Below are 22,154 nucleotides of genomic sequence, written 5' to 3' on the forward strand. Positions count from 1 at the left end.
ATATGCTTTATGAAGCTAGAATTGAATCTATATACTTTAAAAAATGTTAATCTGATTTATTCATGTACTACACAAACTGATCTGCACATACTGGATAGTGTAATATAGAAATACAGACAGAGATTTATGGGTGAAGAGCCACAGATATATTTCACTGGGGTCTGAGTCAACGACATTACATTAATTAATTTTGCTCCTTATTCCACACTAGTTAAAAAAGATTTACTATTGAAATTTGGTTTTCTACTAGAAAACAGAACTGTTCAAAGTGCCTTAAAAAAAGAAATACAGATTTGAATGGTTTACTATGAGGAAGAAAATTAAGCCCATGTGCTCAAAGGCATCCACTGGAATATGGCCAAGCTCAACTGCCTTGCTGAGAAGTCTCATGGCACTGCTAAAACAGCACTGGGGAAAAAATTAATGTAGTGCTGATAGCTCAGTTGCCTGAAGGCTTTTTACAGACTGAAGGGAATTCAGTGGTCAGGAATCAAACTGGTTTAGGGATAAAGTGGGAAGAAATACAGAATTCTGTGCACAGAAGGGCAAATGCAATTACAATTTCTAAACAAACTCTGAATATGAAATTGCTTTATCTGTGTATATAGTCACAGATGTATGACTGCTGTTATGTTTTCATGTCTTAGGGTAACACCAAAGGAATTACTCCAATTGGTTCGGAGGCTCTGAAAGAGCCAGGACGAAAGTAACAACGAAAAAATAAACTTGTAAGAGCAACAAAAACTTTCCTAATAATAAATATTGTCTGTTGGTTTAATACTCTTGTGATGGTGCTTAAAATTTGGTTGCCTGTGTAATATAATGGTAAACATAACAAAAAATAAAGGTCAAAGAGAAGAAAAGGTTTGCAGAACCAAACCTGATTAGATAGAATTACTGAGAGATGATTCAACTGGGCTAACAAGGAAGGACATTAAATATGACTCCTTTGGGCACACAGGGACTACAGACTTTTCAGCCACATAAGAAGTGAGCTTGGACACCATCATTCACAACACAGCCATGTAGGAGTTACACAGGTCTGAAGTCTTAAGGTGGGAGAACCAGGGCAACAAAGGGCAGACTGCCTGACACCAGTCCTGAAGGGAACACCAGGCTTGGAGAAGGTGGCAGGTCCACAGTTTCACTACTGTCCTGTGCTTGCCAGAGAGAGGAGGATACTCAGGGGGAACAGGCTGTCATTTCAGATTCCTGGCTCTCTCCCTCCCTTCATGCACTGTAAAAGGGTGTATGGAAGACTACATCCCAAACAGAGAGGAACCTAATTTCTCTTTGAAAATGAATGTGGCTGAAATTTAGTGGTGAAGGAGAAGATATAGAATATTAGCCAATATCAGTGACAAAAGTGTATTACTAGTCAGAAAAAAACAACTGGTGATTCCAAGCCAGGCTAATCTCCTCTTTGCCTAAAATTTCAAATACTCTTAGGTATGGGTTTGTTTGCCTGATAGTCAGGTTTTTTTGTAAGGTAAAAGGAGTGTGAATGTATTACAGATGCAAGAATGAATAGGCCTTTTGGAAAAAGGAGGAATTAGAATTATTAAAAATGTTATGATGCTGAGAAGTATGGCATTATTATCTTGAATGAACACTGTTTCAATATATAGATGCTTCTGTTTCTATAGCTTGCTAAATTACTTGTTCATCATCTGGCATGGTTGAAGCTGTCAGGAAGAACCATACTAATGCCACGAGCCCCAAAGGGCACGTCTGGTTTTTCAGATTGCTGTTACTCCTTGCTTACATAAATCCAGAGTAGCGTGAGCTTTGTGGAGGTGGCTTATAAGTAACCTGTTCCCAAATGCTGAGCAAGCAGAGCTATCCTGCAGCTGAATACCCTCCAGGGTCTGCAGGTTTGGTCGCTGGAAGCCTCATGCCCAGAAGATCTGGACCCACAGCCTCAGCCCATCATCTATTTGCCAGCTAAGGAGGTGAACACACTTTCGTCTCCAGGGCTTTAAACAATGGGGAATCCCTAAATGTTGGGCTGGCTGGGCCGGGCTACCCCTGTCTTAACAATAAGCATCTAAAAATCTGCAGCTGGTCCAGGCTCCCTCAACAGTGGGGAAGAGAAGGTACCTCCAGAAGGCACCGTATCTCTGAGACTTTATCACCTATCTTAGACTTACCTAAGTTGCCTTCTGCAGATCTTTCTCTATTTTTATTGGCTATAAAAACTGTATAGACTAACTTATAAATGTTTACACTCTGGGTGATTAATGTTAAGTGACATGAATCCTATCTTTATTATCTAATTGTAAGCTACAGCTTCTCTTCCCATTACCTACAAAAAGAATATACTGTGTCCTATCCCAATTTAAAATTCATTGTAATGAGATATGTATTTACTGTTGTTTCCTTTAGCTATCACTATTCAATTTTTAAAGTTATTTTTAATATCAGGATATTAATGTTTCTGAACATACTAGTACTTACATCTTTGCCATTTTTGAAATGTATATGGTGCTCTTCTAATCCAGCAAGACTCACTTGGGTTTTTTTTCAATGTGGATAGTTTTGCAGCATTATGTGTTGTAAGAAATGTTACACTGAGTTCAGGATGATCCTGTGGCAGTGTAAAAGCCATGAGATATTGACCACATGAAGGATTAGATCCAAATGAATTTCTCCTTTGCAACAGACTGCCCTAAAGCACTACTTTTCTAGAAAATAGTTATACTTTGATTTGAATGGTGCTACTTGAATTAAGTTGTTCCTCAAATAAGATCAAATTTTCACTGCTTTCCCCTGGCTTCAAATACCATCAAAATAACTTTCTAGTTATTATGCAATATGTAATACAAAGAAAAAAATGTGTGGATCTTTTCAGTTTGATTTTAGATTTCCTTCAGTGGAAACAAAACTAATTCCTATTTACTCTGTATACTCAGAAGTACAACTTACAGCTTTGTAATCCATGCTATCAAATAGAAAACATGATCTCCAGGCTCCTCAGATCTTTTTCCGAAAGCCACACCACACACAACACTCCTTGGACTGCTTCTGGCAGGTGGACGTTCTTCAAACTGTCTCCAAAGTTGCCTGGTCAGAGGGCAACACTACGTGCCACGGAAGTGATAGGACTAGAGATTAGATTTTCGTTCATTCTACAGAAGCCAAACCAATATCTTCCACAGCCTGTGTGAAATGGAGGTCTGTTAAGATGTATGCTTTGGAACAGAAGTCACTTTTTAATTTCCTTCTGCATCAGCACCAAGAAGCTCCATATTAGGTTTGAGAAACCTGTTCAGATAAAAAAGACACTCTTTGAAAAGACACCCTTCTCTCATAGATATTGGTGTAGTTTGATGCATTCTGTGCAACTAATGGGGCTCACCCACAAGGGGAAATCAGCATTCAAAAAGCTGAATTATTTCCTGCTAAGTGCCTCCTGCAATCTAGTTGCTGTGTGGATGCAGAGTGCACTATCTCTGAAAGTTGCTCCCCTGCCTCCACAGACAAGCCCCCTCTCCCAGTGCTCACCCAGAGAATGAGATCCCTCTGGGTGTGTCTACAATGCTGACAACTGAACAGCCAACAGACCCTTTCCTCAGTCAGCAGGTGACAGAGCTGGACTCCTAGTGAAGTCTCCAGCAGTACCTAGATCACCAGAGCAGTGCAGGTGGGGAGATGCCAGAGGCAAGGAGAGTCTCCTCTGTGTCCTCTTGGGTTTCTAACCAGGTGAAGAGATTCCTTATTGTTAGATTAGACTCAATCACCTCCCAGTTCTTACTTTGCATTTTCTTTCTAAACCTATGACAGGAATTGTGTTGCTATTTCCTGAGCACCTGGCAAGATGTCCCTTCTTAGGGGGCTCCTAGAGGAGTGGGAAAGTAAGAAAGCTGATGTGCACTACATGAGAACAGTCTTGCTGGGTTAGAGAACAGAGGAGATGAAAAAAATTTCTATGTCTTTCCAATTATGTCCAGCCTTTTTTATATTCTCTGAAACGTGGATTGAGCCCATACAGCCTCTAATTAAACATCAAGTCCACAGAAATGCTGCAAGCCTCTTTAGGCTGTTTTCCTCCTATCAGTTAAAAAGGCCAAAGGCTGCTCTATAACCTGAACCCACCTAGTTCTCTACAGGTAAACTTTTCGCCTTTGCCCCCTTTTTCTCATCAGGGTAGGATGACTGTGTCCCTTTGCCTGTTTGGTGTAATCCCTACTCCACACTACTCCCAGCTGCTGTTAGATACTGTTTAAGACACTGCTGGTTTGGCAGGTCAAAATCACAACAGGAAATCGGTTAAAATTCAACAAGCCTTGCCTTACAGACAAACAGAACAACTAAAACATTCTGAGAAGGCAGTTCTCCCTTTCAGCTGCTTTCTTCATGCTGAAAAAGTGATGTGCTCCTCTGAACAATTACAGTAGCCTAAAGCTGATATGCTGGGACACGGGAGGAGGCCTTCAATTTAGATTTTTCAGTGTGTTTGAAACGATAGACTGAAACAGGTTTTTACAACTGGCATCCATCACGTCTTCCCCTCTGAGTCAAGGTCTCTTGCGTCATGTGTAGTCGAGAGCAGCTGCCCTGAAGGGCATCACTGCTCCTGCCCCAGCACTCAGGAAGGAAGACTAATGATGCCCTGATGAATACAGAGGACTGAACTGAATCCTGAGCACAACTGTATCTCAGTGAAAATAAAACTGTGCAAGACTGACCCAAGTAATTGCAGTGTACTTCACTATCACTGGTGAAACAGAACCAAACAGAAGCAGAGCAAGAGGTAAGTAAGTCACAGCTTGGGAAAGATCTGCTTACTGGGAACAGGAACAGTTGGAATAGTCATATAACCTATTTTAGGCAGCAAATGTAGGTTGTGTATGTCAGAAGGCTCTTTATGGTCAGCTCACAGAAGTTGGTGAATCCCTCCCAGACATAATTTAGAACACCTAAATTAAGGAATATTTAGGTTCCTAATTTGGATGCTCTGTGTTTCTCTCCAGAGGTGCTTCTCTTCACTGGTTGTGAAGAGTGAGGCTCCTAATTTAGGAACATGATGCACTCTTAAATTAGGGAGGCAATTACTTTAGAGCTGCAAATTACTCCTCCCTTCCCTTTCCCTCACTGGCAGCTGAACTTATCATGACACCAGACTGAGGCCAGACTCTGATTACAGCAGTACTGGTGGCAACTGTGACATAGTTTCATTCATTAATACAATGGAAAATCCAGACTGGTAGTACTGAAAATAAAGTCCTGTCTGGGATGCTGAAATTCTTGGAGAATTGCTGATAATAAAATCTTTGCATCTGACTGAAAATTTCAAGACCAAAATCTCCAAGTTTCTAAACACATACAGTACCTTTAAGCCTTGTTTACTATCACACCATGTGTGCAGAGCATAAGGAAATGATAGTGTGGATCTGCTGCTCCAGCTGGATTCCTACAAATCTATGGGCCATGATGGGATTCATCTGAAAATCCTTAAAGAGCTAGTTGGTCTCATCGCAAACCCTCTCTTGATGATTTTTGAGTCATCGAGAATCACAACAGGTCCCAGCTGACTGGAAACTGGCAAACATTGTCCCAGTTTTCAAGAAGGACAAGAAGGAGGACCCTGAAAATGACAGGCCTGTCAGTCTCACTTCAGTGCCCAGTAAAATTATGGAAGAGATTATTCTGGGAGGTACTGAAAAACACTTGGAGAACAATGCAGTATCAGTCACAGCCAGCACGGCTCATGAGGGCAAAGTCCTGCTTATCAAACCTGATTTCTTTCTATGACACAGTAACCCATCTAGTTGGTCAAGGGAAGCCAGTAGATGTCATCCTTTTGGACTTCAGCAAAGCTCTTGATACTGTCTCTCACAGAATCCTCTGGACAGAAAGTCCAGCACACAGCTGTGTAATGTGATGGGTGAGCACAGGTTGGGCAGAATTACAGTGAATGGGGCAAATCAGGAGGGCGCCCAGTCACCAGTGGGGTTCTGCAGGGCTCCATCCTCAGCCCAGTTCTCTTCCACATCTTCATCAATGACTTGGATGCAGGACTGGAAAGAAGACTACGAAAGTTTGCCAACAACACTTAATTGGGATGAGCTGTTGCCTCCCTTGAGAGCAGAGAGCCCCTGCAGAGAGACCTCAACAAATCAGAGAGATGGGCCATCACTAACCCCCATGAAGTTCAACAAGGGAAAGTGCTGGATTCTGCAACTGGGACAGGGCAACCCTGGTTGTGTGCACACACTGGGGAAAGAGAGGCTGGAGAGCAGCGCCACAGAAAGGGCCCTGGGGGTCCTGGTGGATGGCAAGTTGAATATGAGCCAGCAGTGCCCTGGCAGCCAGGAGGGCCAATCATGTCCTGGGGGGCATCAGGCACAGAATTACCAGCCAGGCAAGGGAGGGGATTGTCCTGCTCTGCTCTGCACTGGGGTGGCCTCACCTTGAGTCCTGTGTGCTGTTTTGGGCACCACAATATCAAGGCGACATTAAGCAGAATGTCCAAAGGAGGGCAATGAAGATGATGAAGGGTCTGGAGGGGAAGCCTCATGCGGAGTGCCTGAGGTCACTTGATTTGTTCAGCTTGGAGAAGAGGAGACTGAGGGGACACCTCCCTGTGGTCTTCAATATCCTCACAAGGGGAAGTGGAGGGGCAAGTTCTGATGTCCTCACTTTTGTTACCAGTGATAGGACTCCAGGAAATGGCATGAAATGGAGTCAGGGGAGGTTTAGGTTGGATATCAGGAAAAAGATTTTCACCCAGGGGGTGTTTGAGCACCAGAACAGGCTCCCCAGGGAAGTGGTCACAGCACCAAGCCTGTCTGAGTTCAAGAAGCATTTGCACAACACTCTTAGGAGGCACATGGTGTGATTCCTGGGGTGTCCTGTGCAGGGCCAGGAGTTGGACTTGATGATCCCAATGGGTCCCTTCCAACTCAGGCTATTCTATGATTCTATGACCATAAGAGTTCATTTAAATCTATGACAGAGCCAGATCTCTGTTTTGTAGGTACAATTGCACATCTTTGTGGACTAATGGTATTCTGAATTTCTAGACAGAAAAAATACTGAATCTCATTCAAACCTAATGATTCTATAGTCTGCTTATTCCAAAGCCACTGTCTTACACGAGCATCCAGCTGTGGTAGAGAGAAACCATAATCAGGCCGAGGAGTCTAAAACTAAGTTGAAAATCAGCATGATAAGATAAATGAGACAGATGACATTTGCATATCTTAGTATCTGTTCAGGTTTTTCCTGTCTTAAAAAACTCTGTATTTCTGGGATCTGCAATTCCTATAACAGCTTCTGCTGTTTTGTGGGTTGAACCATGATTCCATAATCCTCTGGAAAAATTAAGGGTTAAAGGGTCCTGTCTTCACATAGTGTGATTTCTTTAGTACCATTACATGCTTTATAAAAACATTCATCAAGGAAGGCACAAAACTGCAATTTCAAGATACTTTTAAGATGTAATGGATTTCAGATGCTGTCCTATGGATTCTCTAGTATATTTGATTTTTTCCAGTGTTTAGTTTGCTAAAGGAACTGCTTCTTCCCTGGCATGAAAACACAATTATTAAAGCTCACCTCATTATTTTGAAACTGATAGCACAATTTGAGACATTGTTTAACATTCCACTGCTATGAATACAATAAAATGCTCTAAAAATTAATAGGATTTGGTACTTTAAATGATCAGGTTGAACCTTACTTGCAAGACTTCTTAGACTTGTAACTTCCATATGAATAATGTACCGCTAGCTGGGCAGTCTTTGGAAAGGTGCTACTCATTTGTAGACTATCCTTCTCTTTAACTGCTATGGGGACAATTATTCTGCAATGTGGTGCCCACTGTTGTATATTGTATCTCATCTCACTCTATTGCTAATTAAGAGATCCTCAGAGAGATTTTCTCCTGGACTTTTCTAATCAGTTTTTAGACTATTTCACTCTTCACACTTCCAAAAGATGAAACATGTTCTATAGTTAGTCAAAAAACCAGCTGAGCATCAGCCATGAATGAGTTCTGCCTGAGCCCAAACAGCTGGAGAGAAATTTAGAAGGGGGATCACAAAACTTGAAAACAGCTCACAGCCCCTCCTGGCGACAATCCTTCCTCTTCCCCTTCCTCTTGCACCCACATTCTCCAGTCCAAGCTGCAAAGACTTTTAAGCAGAGACAAAACACCCACCCTTCCAAAACTAGACTTCTATATAGTAGTTCAAAGAGCAAAGAACTGTTTCTCTCATGAGGACCACTCTGGTTTCTCCTGTGCCCATCTCTCCTCACCTCTGGCACTGCCAGATTATGGTGGTGCCTGTGATGAACCCCCATGTCCTGAAGCCTTTGCTCACAGGTAGAAACCTGCAGCAAAGCCCAGTTGCCCACCAAATACTACAGTTGTTCTGCTAAACACACACAGCATCACCACACCACTGTCTTCATGTACGTTATCACTTTCCCATTAAATAACAGCAGGAGTGCTTTCAGCTGCAAACATTTTGACTCAAAGGGGTTTTCTGCTCCCCCAGAGTGACCTGAACAGAAGACATTTCTGGCAGAAAATGCTAAAGCCTGATGATGAGCTCTCATTGGATGTGGTCCTTGTTGCTTTCATCAACATTTATATGGACACAAGTGAGAGCAAAAAAAAATGGCAGTGGTTTGCAGAACCTGCTCTCCCTTGACTTCAGCCATGGATAAGGGCACAGATCATCCCTCTATATATCAAAAAGCCAGCCCCTTCCCACTTTTTTATTCCAAGTGAAGGAATAACAGAAATGAATACAGTTGTACAAATTCCTGTTGTTTTCTTCATCATAAATTCATACAAGCAGATGTAACAGATAGGAAAAAACAAAAACACATACATGTTCTGATGTGAAGGCAACCAGTCTGGGAATAGCTGCCATTCCTTTTTCTTTAACTTCTGGGAACATCTTGAAACGTGCAATCAACATAGCATACATGTTAGATATGGCACCACCTGGAGTCCACAGTAATATACTGTTACTTTTTCTATGCATTGTAATATCATTTCAGAACAAATGACAAGTCTTGCTACAGTTTTTCTAACTCCCATACTAATTTTTCTGCCTCATGGCAGAACCATGGATTCTTCTTCCTGTGTAATCACAGGATCTACTACACCCAAATAACAAATTATGCAAAAAGTACTACTGAAAAAAGACACCTGTTCCCTCTGAAAATTGGAGCTTGCTTACATCCTAACTCTTGCTGCCATCTCCTTTAGTCCCCAGTCTTAACCTCCCATATACCATTAACACATAAGCCCCATTCTTTCCCACCTCCCAAGCAGATGCCACCACAAGGCAACTTCCTAAATTGCCAAGTGCAACCTAATCTGTGCCCTCCCCTCCCAAATCAAGGTGGTGTTTTATGCCCCAGCTTTGAGCAAACCCACCCAGTGAGTCCCAACAGACACTATCTTCTGCATAACTCGAGTTGGGGAAAGGGAGAGAAAGGAAAAAGGGTCATTCTAACAAGTATTTTTCATTTTATTTGTCCTCTGATGGGAGCAAGGGGAAAAGGTTAAATGTCCCTTACATTTGCCTTAAAATCACTGGCGTACATTGACTTAAAACCATCCATTTCAAGATGGCTATTTTATGCATCTCAAGTTGGATATTTTACCCACTTCAAGATGACAGTCTGTTCCCATATTTCAATTGTCAATGCATAAATTAAAAATAAGCACTTAGTTCTTCCATTTTGAGATTTTTACAAACTAAGTCTCCATGTCTACAGTAGAACAGTGTTTCATTTTACATTACTGCTGCATGAGCACTATGGGAATATAATGCAGTACCTGACTCAGAGGCTGAGTACTTTTATATATGCATGCACACAAGCACACACACACAGAGAAACATGTATACATGAAATCCATCAGGTTTATCCTGTATATATAGTATATACAGAGGGAATTATATATCAATGCTTATGTACATATATTTATAAAAAGCAAAGGTTTTAAATGAACAGGTTGAGATGCTGCTGAGGTGCAGTTCAACTAATGCAACATCTAAAAATGGACTGAAGACCACAAGATGTGTACCTCCAGAAGATGGTTCAGCTCATCCTCTGGTAGCTATATGCAAAAGGTGGGATGACTTGTCCTGAAAATGCATCCACCCCTCTCCCTTGAATATGTGGGAGCTGCTATAATTAGCCCAACGTTTGGACAGCCAAAGCAAAAAAAGCTAAAATCCACCCTTTTAGCAGATGAAGGAAGCACTGCTGGGTATCTGTGCTAGCAAATTTAACATTGTTTTGACTTTTGTAAGATTTGTTTTCATCTCACTGGAGATACATATACTGTTCTACAGGCCACAGAAATTGTGCCCTTCATTTCTAATTAGTATCCCAGCTCTGCTCTTGCACTGAGGCTGCCTCTGCTCTGGGCTTTCCCTGACCTCATTGGCCCTCCTGTGCATCCCAGAGAAAATGCTACCAAAAGATGGCATTGCTGACACAGGGGTCAGTACAGATTGGGGCTTTTCTTCCCCTTTCAACTGCCTTGAGAGATATGAATATACTTCTACTCCTCTTTTCAGAAATTACAAAACAAGAAATTGAGAGATTAAGAGGAAATGCTCAGGTACCTGTCCCTAAAAAATTCAGATGATTGATGATTGAGGTGACAGAACTAAGGTGTCCAAGTCAAAGTAATTTGGCCTACCTCATCCAAAGTCATTGGCTCAGTGTCAAAAGAATCAAGACTAAAATGTTAAGTTTCTTCACTATCAGGCTTTTCTATTATTATTTATTACCTAGTCATTTAACCTTAAGTTTATTAATAAGCCTTCATTCTGCCTTTAGTTTTGTAGATGTGTTTACATCCCCATTTAATTGCAGGCAACAAATCACTCCTACAGAATTTGGAGAAAAAAATGAGGCCTTTAGAGAGCAAGACCCTTTTCTTTCCAAGAGTAAGACCTTCGGCTGAAACCATGACAGCTGAAGCAAAAAGACACCATAGAGATGATTTTGATTATTGCCTAAAAAAGCAGAACCTGCACACTGAGAATTGCTGCCTTAAGAAAGTGAATTAGAAAGATGCACTTTGCACAAAACCAGAAATTGCAGAGAAAGAAGGGATGGGAGGAAGCAGCCCTGCAAATAGCCATTGCAGGTACATGCCTGCCAGAGAGCCCAACCCCACACAGGTTTCAGCTCAAGGCAGTGAGCTCAGGCAGCTCACAAATCAGCAACACCCTGGTCCCCAGGTCAGGCAGGGACCTCTCGCAGTCCCGGCAGGGCTAGCGGTTCCTCCTAAGGCATACGGCCTTCCTGACTCACACTGTCTCTGGCTGAGTGTAATGGTTTGACCCATGGCTTCCTCAGTAACCATTGTATCTAAGGAAGTTACAAGTATTCCACACGTGTCTTCCACGTAGCGGGGAAGGGGGGGGTGGGGGGAGGGGGGGTGGGGGGGGGGGGTGGGGGGGGGTGGTTATTTAGGTTTCCTTCCTTGGCCGGGGAGCTTGTGGGTGGTGGTTGCAGACTGATCCCTCCGGTTGGTGGTGGTTCTCCTGTCCTGGGTGAGACTGTTTCATTCTTGTTCCCCTTCCTTGAAGTTTTTAATTGTGTTTGTTTTGATTCATTTAGTTTCTTTAAGTTGGGTTTGTGTCTTCCCTATTTTCTAATTAATCAGTCTCCTTTTTTCCTTCCCCTTTCCCCTGGGGGTGGGATCCTATGTACTGTGTATACAGTGTGGTTTGTGAATGTTAGAAAATATAATTTATTCTTTTTATTCAGTTCAGCTTCTTTAGAGTGCGTTTCTTTTCAGTTTATTTTTCCTTTCCTTTGCTGGGAAAGTTCTGGGAGGGGGAAGGGGGGCCAGTCCAGGGTTGGCAACAGCTAGGCCAAACCTGTGACACTGAGTTTGCCAGACTTGGGCAGATCTGGCACAGGCACTGAGCCTTTCACCCTCACCTGCTGTCATGCCCAGCCTGTGCCCATCAGGGCTGGCTGGGCAGCCTTGCTATTGCTCTCCTCTCCCCTCCCAAGTCCCTGAGCAGCCTGGTGGGGTTACTGCAGCTCAAGCCTGCAAAGTGAGGAACTAAGACCAGCTGTCTCTAGTCAGGTCAGGGACTGTTCAGTAACCAACCACTGTTCAGTTTCCAAAAGCTTTGACTTAGGGCCTGGGCTCATGATACACACTTAGATGCTTGAAGTGATAAAGCTAAGGTTTTTGGGGGGCACTCTAGGCATTACAGTAAAAGCTATCAGAGATTTTGTTCTCAGCACTTTTTCAATAAGAACTCATCAAGAAGCAATGCCACTTCTTTTCATCTGCGGAAAGGCCCAGAAGAAAAATCTCACAACACTACCCACAGGTGCACTTAGATGTGAGAAGTCGCAAGATGAACCTTGCCTGACCTTCAAGCCCTTGGAGAGCTCAGCGTCCTGTGCTGTTATCAGGGAGGTCTTTCCTTTGCTCAGCAGTGCACTCTTTTTCTCTCCATTACGTCAATGAACTTTCCTTTCAGAAAGGCTTGTTCTGCAGCAGCTATCAGTCTGTTCTCTTTTGACAAGCCAAGATGTTATTCCCAATGTAAATTCTTTTAATATTTTTCAATTTTGTGAGATAGACAGGCCAAAGTTTTTAGCAATGAAATTCCAGAGCAAGAGAGGCAGTGAGGAAGAGTATAAATCAGATGGAATTATTAAAACAATTAAAGAAGCCTTAACAATGTAGTGTTTGTCTGGGTCAATGACTTCTCTACACTAATTTTTTTCCTTATTGACTTGCCCTGAAAGAAACAGATTTCTAAGCCTTTAAGGACTCAGATTAACTAGCCACCCAAATACCCCACTGAGCAAAACAGGCCAGCTTCACGTGGAAAGCTAACAGCATACTCTACTGTTTGCAGGGTCTTACTGACTCCACTAAAATTACTGGGAAGAATGCTGTGTCTTTCCCCATTTCCTTCAATTTCCCCTGCGGAGATACAGAGCTTTTTTGTGTTTCCTCCCTCCCCTATTAATACAACAGTCTTTCTATTTCATGTAAGCCATAAAAAGTGGTGGCAAAGCAAAACTGTGAGGCAAATGTCTCTTCTGATTATGTTTCCCATGTGCCATTACAGCTGCTCATCATGCAGTGCAATTTGCTCAAACAGACCCTCATAATCACATGCCTGAAATTCATAAACATGCAATACTTTATCTCAAAGAGGCCACTGGTGGTTACTACGAAGTGTCCTCTCAAGCATGCATATTTAATTTTATTTACTCTTTAGCTACAGGGGATGTCATATACCACAGTCTGAAGAATAAAGAAAGCTTGAAATGTCATGTACCAGGTGAAAATATCCCATCGCCACAGCCCCCTGGCCAGCCAACCATCTCTCTCATTTTCCTTAGTGTGACATATTCCAAAAGTACAAACACTGGAGCAATTTCATAGGTGAACCTGAAATGTAGTAATGTCCGTATTTAATGCTTTCATTTACAACACTAAGACATATTTTTACAATATTACATTACATTGTAGCCACAATATCCTCTATCTTGCACTGGGTAGACTTCTGTTTGACCATACTTTACAGTCTTCCTTCTATTTTGACATCAAATGTCTAGAAGGAGAAATGTAGACAGTGCTTGAGAATCCATTTCTACCCACTTCAGTGAAAAAAATCCTGTCCACCTCTTCCAGGCTCAAGGCTTTGCCCTGTATTCAAGAGATGCTGGGCAGAGCCAGCCCTTTGCCTTGCATAAACCTTGAGTGCATGTCTGGAAGCACACAGGTCAGCCGTCCTACTCATAATGACAACACAGTACATGAAGCTAAGCAAGTACACAAAGATGCTTCCTAGTCCCCAAGTGAAAAAAAAACACACTTCAAATTCTGCATCTCTTTCTTACAGAAAGTAATGGCTCTGCCTGCTCTGAGTATGGATTGTACATAACCCCTCTACATGACTGTGATTGTTCACTTAGCACCCCTTTATATATGCAAAATGCTAATCTTTTGTGTATTTTTGGGGGTAGTAAAACCAATATCATATTAGTATGATGAAATTTTATAGAAGACAGCCTACAAGCCAAAGTTGAAAGGCTTTGTGTAAATAACTGCAGTAGCTATTTAAAAAGAAGATTTTTCCCCCAGCAATCTTAACATAAATTTTTTTTCATTCAGCTCCAGCAACTAATATTCTAGAGTATAACTGTAAAATTATATTAAACATTATTATGGAAAAAATACGCTACTTACATATTAGTATTTGCTGTTGAAGTCAGCCAGTCTGCTGCCAATCCAACCATGTCCAATCCAGTTGAAAGTTGATTAAAATATCTAGGGTGCCCTGCGCAAGATGGAAAATGTTATCAAAAGGCTGATGACTCTGAATGAAACTATTCAGTGCTGAACATTGTATTTACTTCTAGATTTCTATAGAGAAGGAAGCATTTTCAAGGTATGAAACAAAGCAAACAGCAGTAAATACATTTCTTGGAAAAGGCAGGATGATTTCTCTTTCTCATTCCGAACTCAGTAAAATCAAGAGTAATTACACTGAACGCAGAATAATGAATTCCAACATTCCCTATTATCCTCTCAATATGCCTTGAAAATTAGCACATTGCTGCCTCACAAAAATAGCTGTTTGCTCCCGTTAGTGTGTCACATGTTGTCACTGGATATGGTTTTGCCTGACTAGGTTTGAAAGGCACACACGAGACACCATCTGAAGAGCTTGCCAGCACATACAACATCAGTGATGAATGGGTAATGATTGTAATAGACAGGGCAAAATGAAAAAATGGAGTATTTCAGTGACCGCTTTGCACATGACTCAATGGCTGATGATTGTACAAAGATGGTAGTGAAGGTGGTGGTCCTTGTCATTTCTTCCCTGTCAAAGTGCAATTACAAATAGCCTGGTTACTTGCAATTGTGATTTTAAACAAACCCCATGAAAACCAGCACTGCTCCCCAAGTAGAATAATGCACAAAAATAGATTCAATGAGCTGACAGTCCATATACCTGCTTAATTTAATTGGCTCCTGATTTTTTACTAAAATCCTGCTCAAGATTCTTCTTAAAAACATGCCCAGAGCCATTAAACCCAGAAACCAGTAAAACTCCATTTTTACTGGTTGCTTCCCACAAGCCCCTGATAAGTGGCATAATTACTGATACAAATTATAGATGGTTCACAATTACTTAAATTCCATCCAACTCAAAGGAAGGCAGCCTCTGCTTAGAAAACACCTGTCCTGACCCTTAGATGACGAACTGTTACTGTCATCAGGGAAAACAAAAGATAGAGCAAAATGATTGAGGAAATGCAGACCCAGCACTGAGAGAAAACTTATCTTCTGTCTCTTGTGGCCTCTTATCAGGCACAGACACATGGCTGGTAGAACAGCACAGGGAATTGCTTCCCAGCTCCCACACTGCAGCACACAAAGGCAGAGTAAGCAGGCTGAGCTGAGTGGGCAGACCAGAGCTGAGGATGTGGGGCAGGGGACACACACACATGCCAACTGCACCTCCCTGTGCCCTTAACCTGAGAACAGCCCCATGCCACAGCCATACAGCCTGATCGTGTTTAGCAGTGAGCCCTCCCCACCAGAGAAAGGAACTGCCACATGCCCCTGGTCTTTGCTGCCAAGGACAGGGAGCCAAAGTCCCTGAGGCATCAAGGAGTGATGCTGAGATACAGCAGAATGAATAGAATCTAGCCCCTGCTCTTCATGCTCTTGAGTGGGGCTGGTAGATCTGAGACACACACGCACCCTGCCGTGCCACTACAGCCTCGGCGATCCTGCACCATGGGCTCTGCCTGCAGAGAACTGTTACCTCCCCTGACGGTGAGATTTTGAGAGAGATTTCTGTATTTATAGCTCAGGTTCAATATCACAGTTGGCTTCAAGCTGGGTCCCGCATTTCACCAGAAAGTAACAGAAACTTAGGAGCTAAAAGCCTTTAGTGGACCTGGGCTACAGGAAGGCTCAGAGAGGCTACGAAAACTCCTGCTTTGGAAATAAATCCACACTGAAAAGCTGGGGAATAGCAGAATTCATATCTGCAGCTGCAGTGTCTCAGTGGCTCTCTGTCAGCCTCGTACCCACCCCCAGGTGACAGCCCTGTCGTCACTGCTTGTTTCTGCAAGCAAACCTCACAGCACCCCACCTGCTTTGGGAACCCCTGCAGGAACAAGGCTGGCCACGCGTGGAGGTCGGGCAGCCATACCCTGGAGCGAGGGAGGTGGGGAAAGCAGTGCTTTGTTGAGAGATGTCAGTACAGAGCGAGCAAGAGCTGCTGCTATGGGAGAGCCCCCAGCATCCACACTTGCGACACAGTCCCTTCCACTCAATGCTCTTCCCTTCCGCAGCACGGCTGTGACATGCAGGGGCAGGGAATGTGCTGCCACAGCCTGACCCCAGCCCCAGCTGCAGTGGTGTGTCTGTCCATATGACAGTCATATACGTGAGCGAGTTCTCTTCCCTTGGCTAGATGGGCACATAAAATTGTGGCTTTGCTTAAAATACAGACTCCACTGGCTGGGTAAGAAGAGTTTGTGAGAGAGGCTCAAAAATCACTACCCGGATGCTGTCTCCCTTTTGTCGTGGTTGTCACTGAACAAAGAGGTGACTGGCAAAGAGACTGACAGGGTGCCAGAAGAGGGGCAGAGGTGAAAGTAGGAGATTATTGCTTACTAGTTGGTTTAGCACTACACAATTCACAGATATCCCGAGTAAATGGGGAGATGGTGGCCAAGAACCAGGGCCAAGGCACAGGGACACCCAGGGCCGGGCTCTCCCTTCTGAGGGCGTGCCTTTGCCCCACGCACCCTCTCAAACATACTCCCGCCCAGCAGGAACACACAGCCTCCACAGCGAAGCGAGGAGAAGGGCCAGGCATGGCCGCACAACACGGATAAAGGCACGGCCAGCAGCACTGAGCCCGGCCTTGCTCACAGCATCACTGCATGCACGGCCGGCATCAGAGCCTGCCAGGGAGAAAGCTGGGCCAGCACCAGCTACCTGCGCTCTTCCCGGGGTTTTCAAGCCATTTTTAAACGCTCAGATTTGAATTCTGTTCAATTTCAATTGCACAGTAACTGAGTTTCACATCCATATTTCCTTGCATTCACAGTCACTTTTATATTCTCTCAGCAAGAATTCTGTCTCTGCTAGTAAAGGGGCAGAAAGTGTGACTCCCCTGAGCACCCCGGCGAACAGTGGCATGCAGGAAACACCTGGAAGCAAGCCACACCTGCCCCTCAGAATCAAAATCAGCCATCTGGCTTCTCGACTCCCTGGACTTGGGGATCCAGCTGTGAGGCTAATCTAAGCAATACAATTTATTTTCAATCAGCCTCCCGGGCCCCTGCAGCCAAACACAACTCAGGAGGGGCTGTGTCCGAAGGGCTTCAGCAGCAGGAGTGGAGAGAGACCCCGCTGCCAGAAACCTCACTACACTGTCCTTCCCCTGAGGGTAATTCCAGTATTTCACTCTGAATCACATGCCGAAGGGCTCGAGGTGTAAATCCCATGCGTTTCCCTGAGCCCCGCCAGGCTGCGGCTGTCACCCTAGGATGCTGAGGAGCAGCAGCAGCCAGGCGAGGCAGCTCTGCAACCCCCAGCTGAGCCAGGCCACGATGCTGGATTTCATACAACACCCTAACACACTCTCTCAGACCTTGAAAACATTATCTTCATCAAACAAATTCCAAAATGCTGAGAAAGGAAAGCCTCACGTATTTATAGAGAAGAAGAGAAATGGTAACATTGTTTTAAAAGGTTATTTTTAGATACACAAAATTAAACAGGTCTGTTATGTGAAAACCGGCTGTAACAAAAACAATTAATGAAAATCACCTAAGAAACCCTTCCTTTCATTTCCCAGAATCACAAATTCCACGTTTCACATCAGTCTGTGCAAACATGTTTCCTATGCTCTACCCAGACACATCACAAGGATCACTGGACTGATCGACTTTGTTCCTGTACACATCTAACTACTTATTCCAATATTTTACACACGTTTTGAGAGCATCCGACCTATGCAGCAAAACCATGAGGCTGGTCATTTCCACCTCCAAACGGGAAGCATTACACAGATTCCCCCATATTTACCTGGATCGGTCAGTTCTGTTCTCAAACGGTGACAAAACCTGTTTTCTGTTTTCCTCCCTACAACAAATTAACCTTCTGTGCCTTTCAGTAACTGCTACAAATTTATTTTTAAGCAATTTCCAAGCAATTCAAATTCCCACTAAGCGCTCCCCGGACTGCACATTATTTCCCAGTGACAGCTCTAATTGCGGCTCCGCTTTCTGCCCGCTCCGCCGCCGTTTATTTTAAGGTGGCCCCGGAGCAGAGCCGGGCGCTTGCCACGTCTGAGCGAGCCCCACGCTGCCTCCTTGCCACAAAGCCCACAGCGAGGCACAATTAACGAGGGTCCCGGGCAAGCAGGAGTCAACCTATCCCTGTTCTCCACAGTGGAAAACAACAACAAATGACTATTAGAACAATTCGGGCTTTGGTTTTATTGATTGAGCCTAAAGTTGAGACAAACCCCTCAGTATTCCTGTGCACGGTTCTGTTAAATTCTCGTATTTTTTTGTTCTGCAGGTAAGGGGAGAGACATAGCAAATGGCCGCTCAGAGCTCCCATTTTATAGCATAGTTATTGCGATTTTGGCTGTTAAATGGGCTGGTTCCTGCTGACCCACGTGCAGGTTTGGCACCCTCACCCCGCTCCCAGCTGCCCCAAGCTCCCCTGGTCTGCAGGGAACGAGGGGTGATTCCTGGGGCATCACACGGGAAATGAATGAGAAGAACAGAGAAAAGTGGCGAAGATGGCGCAAAGGTTGCTCAGTGGCACACTCGTCAATGCCGACGCACAGACGCATTAATTTTAAATCGGAAAGGGTGTGTGAGGCTGCACTGACAGCTACAGAGATGGGGCTGCTGGAGTGTTTTATCATTTTGCAAAACGATTTCTGTCGCCACTAGAAATTGCCTGGAACTGACAAAATACAGTTGCTGCTTCAATCTTTAACGTTTCAGGCTAAAATGAAATGGCGCCTTTAATCAATGGATGAGACCAGAGAGGGTAGAAAATGAGCGTGGCTATTACCTGTTTTAATTGCGTACTTCAGAGTTGTTCTGCAGTTCAATAAAATTTCTTCCAAGGTCTGTGGCTGGTCTGCCAGTTCCCAGTTATATTCCTGGAGCAGCTCATTTGGGTAATGAAAATCAATAACTTTTGTTGATCTATCAAAACTTTTCACCACATACTGAAGTAAAATGTCCACAACGTCTTGTAGGAAAGACATAGTTGTTATTTCTCCGTTGCATGTCGGCAGAAGATCTGGGAATGGAGAAATTAAAAGTTAACTTTGGTTTACAACCACATACACAAATTTTGGTCAAAGGCTTCTCTCATTTATGTTCAGAAAATCTTTTCACTGTGTTAAATACGAATAGGTTTTGTTTCCACTTAATAAGCAAATGGGTAAGACAACACTTGGGATTTAATAGCCTATATAAAATAGCAAATTTTGCCCACAGTATATTTCAGACCAATTTTTAAGACAATGACAGAGAGCAGGCGAAAAAATAGAAAAGGAAAACCAATCTCAGAAAAAAATAAAGATTGAGTAACAAACGCTACAAGCACCCAAAAACCAGCCGTTTGCCTTCCAATAACATACCTTCGTGGTAACTCTCCTATACAAGTAACTTGTTGATAATTTAATGCCTTTTTTCGGAGGCAATGCTGCACAGTCTCTCGGTGTACACAAAGCTTTTGTTTAAGCACGATGGCTCAGTCAGAACCAGACTGCCGCGGAAGCCCCTAAAGTGGGTGTCCCGGGCACGGTCAGGCCGGCAGCAGCACCAGTGGCTCTCCCGCGGCGGGCAGAGCGTGTCCCGGGCTGCGGAGCAAACGGGACAGCTTCCTGCCCAGCGCTCTCTCCAAGGCCAGTAAAGAACAAGTGCAAAAATACTCGAACAAATGAATAAGAGAGCGCTCTTTCCCCCCCTCCCCTCAAATCTTAATTACATCGCAGGGTCTTCAAAAGGAAGGTCTCTGCTGTCAATACTCCATAGAAAACTGCAGGTTTCCAGCACGCGGGATTTTACTGCTTTGGTATTTTATTCGGGATTTTTTGTTGTTTGGGAGTTTATTGGTAGATTTGCGAAATGCCCGGTACCGGTGGGGGCCGGGGTTGAGAGCGCGGAGCTCCGCCGTGCACCGCCGGGCTCGCCCGCCTCCGCGCAACGCGGGAAGAGGCGATTTGCCGACCGAACGCGTGGGATTGTTAGTTTTAGAAAAGCAGCGGGGCCCGGGAGCGCCGTTACCTGTTGAGTGCAGAAAGGCGTAATTCACCTCCGTTTTTTGGCAGCCGCAGGGTTTTTTCTCGCAGGTACAGGCCGGCCGCGGGTCCGCTACCCCGGGGGCTGCTGCTCTGGCGCCGGTTTCCATGGGCTTTTCGGCATCTCCGTAGAGCAGGGCTTGACAGCGACACGGACACACGGTCTCAGCACCGCGGCATCAATCCCCGTCCCTTCGCCCCTCGCCCCCCGCCCCGGGGCAGGTCCCGCGGCGCTCCGCGGGCTGCCGGGGCCTCCCTGACCTTACCGCAGAGTTTGTTTCCGATCCCTCCCGTGAACTTCTGGGCAACTTGACACCAGGCTCTGGCTGCAAGAGAAAATGGAGCAGAGGGTCCGTGGGAACTGGCGCGGGCCGGCGGCGTCCCGTCCGACGCCCGGCCCCGCTCCCCAGGAACCCGCTGCCCCGCCGTGCTCAGCCGCGCTGGCCCGGCCGGAGCCGCCGTCGGTCCCCGCAGCCCGCACCGCTTCGTCCCGCTGGTCGAGCTGCCACAAAGGGGGCTCCGGAGACCGGGCAGCATTGCCACGGCGGCTCCGCCGCGCCAGTCCCGCCCGGCCGCTCGGCGTCCCCCTACCTGTGCCGGGGCTCTCGGCTGCCGCGGAGCCCTCCTCGGTCCCGAAGGGCCAGAAGCCAGAGCCAGGGCTTGCCATGGCGGAGGCGAACCGGCGGGGCGGGCGAGGAGCGGCGAGCTGCAGCCCAGGCGGCCTGAGCGAGTGTGCGTGAGTGTGAGTGTCCGGGTGTGTAAGTGCGCGCGTCTGCGCCAGGCGGCGGCAGGCGGAGGGGCGGGAGCGCCCCCGCCACGCGTGGGTGGGAGCGTGTCCCGTGGGCGCCCTCGGGGCGCTTCGCCGAGCGGCCGCGCCCCGCGGGAGCCGCTGCCCGGGACGGGGCGGGCGGCGCCGCAGGGCTCGGGGGAGGTGCCCGCTAGGGCGGGCAGCAGTGGCGACTGTCAGGGGTGTTCTCAACTCGCACCAGGGGGTCGGGGGGCAGCGGCGGCTGTCAGGGGGTTTCGCAGCCCGCACCGGAAGGTCGAGGGGCGGCGGCGGCTGTCAGGGGTGTCCTCAGCCCGCACCGGAGGGTCAGGGACGGCGGCGGCTGTCAGGGGTGTTCACGGCCTGCACCGGAGGGTCGAAGGGCGGCGGCGGCTGTCAGGGGTTTTCGCAGCCCGCACCGGAGGGTCGAGGGCCGGGGGCGGTGGGGGAGTGACAGTGCTCGGGGCAGACCCGAGCTGCGGGGCTCAGCCTGCGCTGGCGCTGCAGCTGCCTCGGGGGGCGAAGGCGAGAGAGGTGGCCTGTGTTTTCTCCATCCCACCGACGGCCCCGCGACCCTTCTGGCCGCAGCCCGACGGGCTGGGAGCGGAGGGCCGAGCGGAAGGATAGTTTTCCATACCTTGGCGTGAGCCCGCGGTGGTCCAGCCTTGTGCCCCGAGGGGAAGGGTTGGGACTAGGGGGAAGCGTCCTCAATCCTGTGAGGTGCTAAATGACGGGAAATCTGAACACACACCCGCCTCATCTCTGCACCGGGGCACCCCCGCACGTGCCAGCGCGGCATTCCCGGGCGGCGGCGCCGAGACCGGGAGAGCCCCTGCCCTCGGGGACAAGCAGCGGGGCAGTCGTGGGGCGGGGAAGGGACAACCCTCCCGAGCCTCCGCCCCCCCATCGGCCCGGCCCGGCTCTGCCTGCAGTGACCATCGGGGCCCCGTCGGGCCGGGTCGCCGCGGAGAAAGCTTTGGTGGCAGGGCCGGTGCGGACCTGGGAGACTCCCGCTGCCCCTCCTGCCCCCGGGCGGACAGAGGAGTCGTGGCTCC

General features: G+C 46.2%; 1 protein-coding gene across 2 annotated transcripts in view; it reads right to left on the minus strand.

Annotated features, from left to right (window-relative positions):
- GAD2 (glutamate decarboxylase 2) overlaps nucleotides 1-21,877 on the minus strand; it is a 42,955-nt gene extending 21,078 nt beyond the window's left edge. Inside the window, exons 1-7 of one of the 2 annotated variants that reach the window (XM_071560395.1) lie at nucleotides 21,737-21,877; nucleotides 20,600-20,659; nucleotides 20,320-20,472; nucleotides 19,094-19,327; nucleotides 14,216-14,306; nucleotides 13,302-13,414; nucleotides 8,844-8,959 (exon numbers count right to left, since the gene is read on the minus strand). In XM_071560395.1, the coding sequence (XP_071416496.1) occupies nucleotides 8,844-8,959; nucleotides 13,302-13,414; nucleotides 14,216-14,306; nucleotides 19,094-19,327; nucleotides 20,320-20,443 (678 nt within the window). In that variant the 5' untranslated portion in view covers nucleotides 20,444-20,472; nucleotides 20,600-20,659; nucleotides 21,737-21,877. Of the gene's footprint in view, nucleotides 1-8,843; nucleotides 8,960-13,301; nucleotides 13,415-14,215; nucleotides 14,307-19,093; nucleotides 19,328-20,319; nucleotides 20,473-20,599; nucleotides 20,660-20,924; nucleotides 21,220-21,736 lie in introns of those variants that run through there. The other variant, XM_071560394.1, reaches the window with a different exon arrangement.
- Nucleotides 21,878-22,154: the final 277 nt, after the last annotated feature.

Source organism: Pithys albifrons, chromosome 7 (assembly GCF_047495875.1).
Source record: "Pithys albifrons albifrons isolate INPA30051 chromosome 7, PitAlb_v1, whole genome shotgun sequence".
In the NCBI taxonomy this organism is placed as follows: domain Eukaryota; kingdom Metazoa; phylum Chordata; class Aves; order Passeriformes; family Thamnophilidae; genus Pithys; species Pithys albifrons.